Source organism: Chiloscyllium plagiosum, chromosome 19 (genome assembly GCF_004010195.1).
Source record: "Chiloscyllium plagiosum isolate BGI_BamShark_2017 chromosome 19, ASM401019v2, whole genome shotgun sequence".
NCBI classification, from domain to species: domain Eukaryota; kingdom Metazoa; phylum Chordata; class Chondrichthyes; order Orectolobiformes; family Hemiscylliidae; genus Chiloscyllium; species Chiloscyllium plagiosum.
The window spans coordinates 53626380-53635722 of record NC_057728.1 but is presented as its reverse complement, the minus strand read 5'-3'; the positions used below and the strand labels follow the sequence as shown (position 1 = coordinate 53635722).

The 9343-nt window shown below is 39.4% G+C and overlaps 1 protein-coding gene across 2 annotated transcripts in view; it reads right to left on the bottom strand.

Annotated features, from left to right (window-relative positions):
- Positions 1-714: 714 nt before the first annotated feature.
- LOC122559404 (epiphycan-like) overlaps positions 715-9343 on the bottom strand; it is a 42572-nt gene continuing 33943 nt past the window's right edge. For both annotated transcript variants that reach the window (XM_043708855.1, XM_043708856.1), the window contains exons 6-7: positions 8241-8336; positions 715-1635 (exon numbers count right to left, since the gene is read on the bottom strand). In XM_043708855.1, coding sequence (XP_043564790.1) covers positions 1468-1635; positions 8241-8336 — 264 coding nt within the window. In that variant the 3' untranslated portion in view covers positions 715-1467. The remainder of the gene's footprint in view (positions 1636-8240; positions 8337-9343) is intronic.

Sequence of the window (9343 nt, the reverse complement as noted above, 5' to 3'; positions counted from 1 at the left end):
TGGAGGTACACATGTGGATTCCTCTGCAGCCTCAGGCAAAGGTATTTGTCCTTCCCAAAAATGACTGATAGCCTTGGCCACAACCTTGTTAAACTGCCTCCTGCTTCCATTATCTTGGTTCCCCTCCATATTAGCATAGGTATGTGAATCCCTCATTAAGAACAGGCAAAACCCTTCTGTTTTACTCTCTTCCCATCAACACATGATCATGAAGAACACAATAATCAGTCCATGTAATCCATTCACTAGTTATCATAGGACATCGACATTCACCGGCTTTGTAAGTTTATAATTGCCGATTTTAAACTATGTAACGGCAATTGACCATGTGACTGATAGACCTTTTGTTTAATTCCTATAAAAAATACTGTCTTTGTGTGTAAAGCAGGGAATTGTGGAGAAGTGTCACCACAAGTAGATACACGACTGCTTCTGGGGACATTGAGAATTTCTCACCAGCTATCCGATAATCAAGCATCTACCGTTGTACTGAAACTTGTGTCGTCTGGATTTGTGGAACAAAATATACATCAATAACCATGCACCCACCTGCCTCAAATACTATTCGTCCATTGCAGTTTTGCTGCTCTGGCTCAAATTGCAGTGTATTCTAGAGATCAAGAAAGCAGTTAAATGAGACCTAATAGTTAAACAAAACGTTTTAAATTTTAATTTACATAAATAAATGATTGAACTTAACATCATAAGCTAGAGTCCACATCAATGGTTGGTTTTAAAAATGCAAATCAAAGAAATGTTTACCGCAAATACGTTTTACTGTTGTTTCAGCTTGCTTTTCCCACCTTAATCAACACCAAAAAGTTCATCCTGATGATTATTGTGTTACCATTGTGTAGTTACAACTAAGTTTTATATTTTTTCCTGTAGGATACAACAAAATTCAATATTTTTCATACTAAGAGGCTTTAAAAATAACATTAATGAGACATTTATTCATGCTGCAAGTACAATTAGGAATAATGTTTACAAGGCAGACGGGGTTCATTATAAATCTAACAATAATGTTAAATGCTTCAAAGAAATGGAAAGGCAAAATAAATTTTTCTTTTTATAGCATCAGGCTTATAACATGAAGGTAAGTTGAAAATGCATTGATGGAGCACATATATTGCTTAACGAATAACAAAATGTTTTTTTAACCAGATCATATTTATTTATTTGGCAGAGTCAATACAGATTGGATTTCAAAATAGGTTTCCTTATTAAACATTTACAACTTTTCCTTTCTCTTGCTTTATTGCCTAGCATTTCAAATAGTTGAATATGTTCTTCCTTTATAGAAATGATTCAATCACTCATTAGAACAAGAGAAACACCATGGATGTAGCATTTAAACAGATTCATTGAAAAGGAATTATTTGCTGTTGAAAATCCTAAGCACAATAGTAAAAGGCTTTGGCCCACTGTGATTTCTTTTGTGTACACTGAGAATAGAAATGGAGATCTTTAATAATTGCCATAGGGTACGTGTGGGAGACAGATATAGGCACTAGGTGTTTTGCTAAGATTAATGGGATTTCCATCCAGTCGAATGAGCTCCAGGGCCTTGCGAACATAGTGTATGTCCTTTGAGTTACAGAAAGTGTCGTCATTAATCTGCTGAACATTGTTGTTCTGAAAAGATGAGAAAAAATGGCACTTTAGTTTAATAGAATAAGGTTTTATTGTCACGTGTACTCAAGTACAAATAATACAGGAGTATGGTGAAAAATGTACAAAGTTGCAATTTTCTGGCCCCTGTATTCAACATGATCAGCCGCTGATCTTGGGCTTCAATTCCATTTTCCATCTGCTCTGTAGTGGTTGTAATGAGGTCAGTCAGGTGGACCTCATAGAATACAAGTTCCCCAACTGAGGCTGTTAATCTGATCCAATCAGGGAGCCTTGGCTGACAGATATAAACAGGAGTATCAGAGGTTCCGCTCACTCTGAGAGCTGGCTCTGAAGGAGCTGGCCGAGAGTTAATTACTGTGCACGTGTAAATAAAGGGTGACTTGCTGATGGGATACCAGCCACTGTGGAGTTATTTCACTCCTCATATCCCTTGGTCTCCCAAGGGACCAAAAGCTTGACTCTTCTAGCTTTAAATTTAGTCAATGATGAAGATTTCAGATCTCTCTGGGGTGGAAATTTCACAATCCTTTGAGTGAAATAATTTCTCCTTCTCTCACTCTTAACCGATGGTCCTGTTATCCTGAGACTTACAACATAGAACAGTACAGCAGGCCCTTTGGCCCTCACTGTTGTGCCAATCATTTATCCTACTCTTAAGATCAAACTAACCTACATACCCTTCATTTTACTATCATCCATATGCCTATCCAAGAGTCGCTTAAGTGTCCCGAATGTATCTGACGATACTTCTACAAGTGGCAGTGCATTACATGCACCCACACCTCTCTGTGTAAAGAACCGATCTTTGATATCTCCCTAAATCTTCCTCCAATCACCTTAAAATTAGGCCCTTTTGTGATAGCCATTTATATCTAAGCCAGAAGACTAATTCTCTAACTACTCACTCTATCTATGCCTCTCATCATTTTGTCACCTCAAGTCGCCTTCTTCACTCCAATGGGAATAGCCTTAACTCCCTCAACCTTTTTTCATAAGACATGCACTTCATTCCAGGCAGCATCCTGGTAAATCTCCTCTGCACCCTTTCTAAAGCTTTCACATCCTACCTATAATTAGGCAACCAGAAGTGAATACAATATTCCAATGTGGTCTAACCAGGGCTGTATAGAGCTGTAGCATAACCTTGTGGCTCTTAAACTCAATCCCCCTGCGAATGAAAGCCAACACACCATATGCCTTCTTAACAACCCTATTAACTTAGATGGCAACTTTGAGGGATTGATAGACATAGACCCCAAGATCCCTCTGTTCCTCCACACTGCCAAGAATCCTGCCTTTAACCCTGTATTCTGCATCAAATTCAACCTTCCAAAATGACTCACTTCACACTTTTCTCGGTTGAACGCCATCTGCCATTTATCAGCTCTATTCTGCATTCTGTCAATGTCCCGTTGCAACTTACAACAGCCCTCCACACTATCCACAGCTCCACCAACCTTTGTGTCATCGGCAAACTTACTAACCCACCCTTCCACTTTCTCATCCAAGTCATTTATAAAAATCACAAAGAGCAGAGGCCTGAGATCAGATCCTTGTGGAACACCACTGGTCACCGAAATCCAGACCAAATGCTTTCCATCTACAACCACTCTCTGTCTTCCATGGACCAGCCAATTCTGTATCCAGACAACAGAATTTCCCTGTATCCCATGCCTCCTTAATTTCTGAATGAGCCTACCATGGAGAACTTTATCAAGCACCTTATTAAAATCTATGTACACCACATCCACAGCTCTACTCTCATCAATGTGTTTTTCTCACATCCTCAAAGAATTCAAAAAGGCTTGTGAGGCATGACCTGCCCCTCACAAAGCATGCTGACTATCTCTAATCAAACTGTGGTTTTCCAAGTAATCATAAATCCTATCTCTGACTGGTCTATAATTCCCAGGGTTATCGCTATTCCCTTTCTTGAACAAGGGAATAACATTTGCCACCACCCAATCACCTGGTAGTACTCCAGCGGACAGTGAGGATGCAAAGATCAATGCCAAAGGTGCAGCAATCACTTCCCTCCATGTTGCAACCTTGGGTATATCGTGTCTGGCTCAGGGGACATATCTGTCTTTATGTTTTTCAAAATTTTCAGCACATCTTCCTTCTTGACATCAACCTGTTCAAGCATATCAGCCTGTCAGATGTTGTCCTCAGAAACGTCAAGGTCCCACTCAATGCTGAAGCAAAGTATTCATTAAGGACCTCCTCTGCTTTCTCTGACTCCAGGCACAAGTTCTCTCCACTATCCCTGATTGGCCCTCCCCTAACTCTGACCATCCTCTTGTTCCTCAAATAAGCGTAGAATTCCTTGGGGTTTTCCTTAATTCTACCCACCAAAGCTTTTTCATACCCCTTCCAGCCCTCCTAAGTCCATTCTTCAATTCCTTCCTGGCTACCTTGTAACCGTCTAGAGCCCTGTCTGATCCTTGCCTGCTCAACCTTAAGTAAGCTTCCTTCTTCCTCTTGACTAGATGTTCTACATCCCTTGTCACCCAAGGTTCCTTCAATCTCTCATCCCTTCCTTGCCTCAGTGGGACAAACCTGTCTAGCAGTATCAGGAAGTGGGCTCCCTAAACAATTCCCACATTTCTGTTGTGCATTTTCCTGAGAACCTCTGTTCCCAATTTATGCTAACTCAGTTCCTGCCTGACAGCATTGTAATTCCCCCTCCTCCAATTAAATACTTTCCCATGCTGTCTGCTCCTGCCCCTCTCCATGAGTATAGTGACAGTCATGAAGTTGTGATCACTACCACTGAAATGCTCTCCCACTGAGAGATCTGACACATGTCCTAGTTCATTGCCAAGTACCAATCCAATATGGCCTCCCCTCGAGTCGGCCTATCCACATATTGAGTCAAGAATCCTTCCTGGACACACCTGACAAAAACTGCTCCTTCCAAATGAATTGAACTAAAGAGGTTCCAATCAATATTAGGGAAGTTAAAGTCACCCATGACAACACGCCTGTTACTTCTGCACCTTTCCAAAATCTTCCTCCTAAATACAGACTGGGGGGTGTCAGTAGAAAACTCCCAATAAACTGACTATTCTTTTCCTGGGTCTCTGGCTTCCCCTCATACTGACTCCGTAGACAAACCTCCTCGACAACCTCCCATACTGCAGCTGTGATACTATCCCTGATTAGCAATGCCACTCCCCCACCTCTTTTATCTTCCCCACTATTCCTTTTGAAACATCCAAAATTGGAACATTCAACAATCATTCTTGCCCCTGTGATATTCAAGTCTCTGTAATGGCCACAACATCATAGTTCCAAGTACTGATCCATGCTCTGAATTCATCACCCTTATTCTCGATACTTCTTGTGTTAAAATCGACACACTTCAACCCATCACACTGACTGCAACTTTGCCCTATCAACTGTCTGTCCCTCCTCACAGACTCACTGCACACTGTGTCTGGCTGTTCACTAGCTACTCCATCCTCAGGTCCGTAGCTCTGGTTCCCACTCCCCCTCCGCCAAACTAGTATTGGTGCCCCTCCAGTTCAAGTGCAACCCATCCTTCTTGTACAAGTCCTAACTTTCCCAGAAGTTATCCCAATGTTCCACATATCTGAAGCCCTCTGGCTTACACGAACCTTGCAGCCACATGTTCATTTGAACTTGCTCTCTGTTTCAAACCTAGTTAGCCCATGGCACTGGTAGCAATCCTGAGATTACTCGTCTGCTTGTCCTGCCTTTTAGCTTTCAACTTAACTCCCTATATTCACTTTCAGGTCCTCATCCCTTTTCCTAGCTATGTCATTGGTACCGATGTATACCATGACTTCTGGCTGCTCTCCCTCCCCCTTAAGAATCCTGCAGTCTCGATCCAAAACATCCCTGACTCTGGCACCCAGGAGGCAACATACCATCCAGGAGACATTTTTCCTTTGTTTTAAAGTCCTTGACCAGTGGAAACAATCTTTCCATTTCTACACTATCAGGCCCCTTCAAAATCTCATGGTGTTGTTATATCTCTACCTTACATTTAACTCCTTTTGTGTCATACCCTCCCCTAAGTCTGCCTGTTCCCCATTGCTAAAACTTTAATCTCTGCCCCCAGCCATATTCCCTATTCATTTAACTCTGATTTCCTGTTGGAATGCCCTCTGACTTGAATGGAAACCCCTGAAGAAAGAGTGGCAAACAGACTGAAGCAAATGCCATTTAAATAGTGACCTGTGTCTATTCAATAAAATCAAAGTTAGAAGTGGTTCCTCTCTAAGCTTCTTGATGGAGGCCAGATATCTTTATTTGTCATCCAAATTGTTCATGTAATTTCCCAGGTCAAAGGAAGGTTGAAAAGCAATTAGTAAACAAGGGACAATCTTAAAGTATTCATATAATTTTTAGATAAAGGATCGGTTGATAATTGAAGTGAGTTATTGAAGTCTTTACCTGGGACATTACAAATATGACACATTGCTATGGGGTAAGAATACTGGGAGCTTACATATCATCTTGTGTTTATCTGTATGTTTTCTCACCAAACCATTACTCAGCTTTGTAACATGTTTGAAATGGGCGGTTTATGTTAAGGACTAGAACACCACAGAGAGAGAAATTACCTAGGAGCTATAAAGCACTAAGCTATGTAAATGAAAGCCTGTCGTACTTAAGGATCGTGTCGTACTTAAGGAGATTAAAGGGTCATCATGGAAGGACCCCAAGTAATCTTATTTCATTGGAGAATAGTAGGAACACTGAGGAGAATTAAAGTCATGATTTTGAGATGCCGGTGTTGGACTGGTGTGTACAAAGTGAGAGCTATGGCACACCTTAGTTTGGATTCAGGAAAAGTAGAGAATTGCTCAAGATCCTGTACTGTTTAGGAGAACTCTTGGGTGAAAATAAAATTTGAATGGAAGGTAATCTGTTGAGATTTCTGGGCACATAGAATAAATGTTATGAAATAAAGCATCAAGTTAGTAGTATTTACTTCCCAATACCGTAAAAGTTTGTTTGTTTGAAATATGAAATCAAGTGGTGTAACTCTTTCTGTTAATAACTGAGCATTTGATTTTTTTTTAAAAGTTACTGACTGCTGTTAAGATTATAACATAGGGTAGATACTGAAAAGTTGTTTCCCATAACTGATAAATCTAGAAAAGAGGAACAGAGTCTCAAGATAAGAGGCAGATCATAGAAACGTAAGATTTAGAAGCAGGATAAAGGCCTTTCAGCCCTTCAATCCTGCTGTGACATTTAATAAGATTGTAGTTGATCTGATTGTAGTCATAATTCCATTTTTCTGTCTCCCCTCAAGAACCCATGACTCATTGTTTGTCAAAACCCATCTGACTTTGCTTTAAAGGTCCAGCCTGCATTGCTCTCTGGGGAAGAGAATTTCACTGATTAACAGTCTTTTGAGAGGAAACAATTGACCTAATTTCTGTCTTAAAATTGTCACATGATTCTCTCTAGTAAAGGAAAATATCCTCTCAGAATCCATCCTGTCAAGACTCCTTAGGATCTTCTGTGGTTTACTCATTTAGGACTGAGATGAATGTTTCTTTACTCAAATTGTTCTGAATTTTGGAATTCTCTGACTCCAAAGGTTGTGGATACTTCATTATTGGATACTTATAGGGCTAAGACAGAGATCTTTAGTCTCTTAGAGAATCAAGGGATACAGGCAGTAGGTGAGAAAGTAGAGGTAAGGCCAAGTATCAGCCAGAATCAATATGAACAGTGAAGCAGGCTTGATTGGGCTGGATATAGTCTACTGTATTTCTTATGCTCTTATACAATGTATGGAACATATGTATAATTAAAAGGTGTAAGAATTATCATTATATGATTAGCAGAGTGAGAATATTATTGATGCTACATATGGTATATTTATTTGTTTGCATAACAGCTAAACTACTTGAAGTCGGTATATATATGGAAGTTTGAAGTGATGGGCATCTATTCTATTATTGATGTGGTACGCTAGGAGAATTATTGGTCACTGAGATTGAAATAAGCGAGGAAAATGGAACAGTATTTAACTGAGCAGTATTTTCTCTCTTTCTTTCTCTGTTTATGAACTGCTCTCTTGATTCAAACTGAGCAATATAACTTTTTTTTCTTTATTCTTTCATGGGATGAGGGCATCACTGGTAAAGTCAGTATGTATTTCCCTTCTCTAATTGCCATTGAACTAAAAATGTTTGCCAGCCATTTTAGAGGACAGTTAAGAGTCAACCATATTATTAGAGTCTAGAGTCACATGTAGGTCAGACCAGGAAAAGATGGCAGATTTCTTTCCTGAATGGAATAAGTGTGTCAGTTTTTTTGTAATGACAATTGATGATAGTTTTATGGTTGCCATTATTGATACTAGCTTTCTCCTCAAGACTTTTGTTAATTGAATTTCTATTTCACCAGCTGCCATGGTGAGATTTGAACTTTGAAATCATGTCTTTGGTCTCTTGATTACTAGTCTATTGGCATCTCCCTATGTTTTGCTAAATTTCCTAAGCTGATACTTGAATTTGACACCTGGTCCCCAGCTGTGTTATTTTTGGCGGATGTGGCAATATTAGGTTATCAGGTTTAGCATAATATATATGCAACTTGAGTGGTGTGTCTTATACCTGTAGGTTAATGGAACGAAGGCTCTCAGGCAGAGGAAGTGGAACATAATTCAGTGAATTGCCAGCTAAATATAGGTATTCAAGGTTATTCATGTCCTGTGAATTCAAAAGAAAAGAAGGAACAATGAGAAAACAAAGAATCACCAATTATTGAACATTACCAATGAAAACAATGTGATGGGAAAATTGCAGAGACTGTCATCTATGTTTGAGATTGATACTGGGAGCAAAGAACATCTAACCTTTCCTAAATGCAAGATTATGAAAGCTTCAGCTTTTACCCGAGTGGAGTTTTCATCAAACAGCAATTTTACTTTAAAATTCATGAAGTTGAAGGTTAATGTAATTGGAGAATTTTCTTTAGACTGCCCTGAATTGGGTTGCAGCCACAAAGTACAAGTTACAGCTAGGCAGACAAGAGCCCACTAGCATTTTGGTATGTAATATTAAATTATGTGAATAGAATAACAAAAGCAAAATCAAGATAATCCTTTAACCAGCACTGTGCAAAAAGCTGTAGTCTGAAGTCTCCTCTGCTGTAGATGTGTGTCATAATATGTCTGAACAGTTAACTAAAAATATGTACAAACCTAGGGGTATAGACATTAGTTGTAGTGTCCCTTCCTTTGATTCAGAAGGTTTGAGTTCTATCCCCCTGCCCTCAAGGTGTGTCATAACATGTTGATTAAAATAACAAAAATCCAAATTTTATTTCTGTTGAGTTTGATCACGATAGATATAGGTATTTTTAATCAACCTATCCAAAGCTCTTATTCCTGGAGCAAGTGGGACTTGAATTGGGGTTTCTTGGTCTACAGATAGGGACACTACTGCTTCAACCTATGAGCCCCTTCAGGGCAGCTATATTATGGACAGCTAAATTTATATCACTTACTTTATGCTATTTCCCAGATTCTGAATTACCCTCATTAAGACAGGGTCAGGACCATATCTATATGAAGAGGATTTGAAAGCAAATATTTACGATGAAGCAAAAACTTAAGTGATTGAAAAAATTGCCCTAGTTCTTCTGCTTGCTTCTTCTCCTTTCTATATGGGGAAAACAAAACAAGGAATGCACTAACCTGTCACAAACTGCTCTG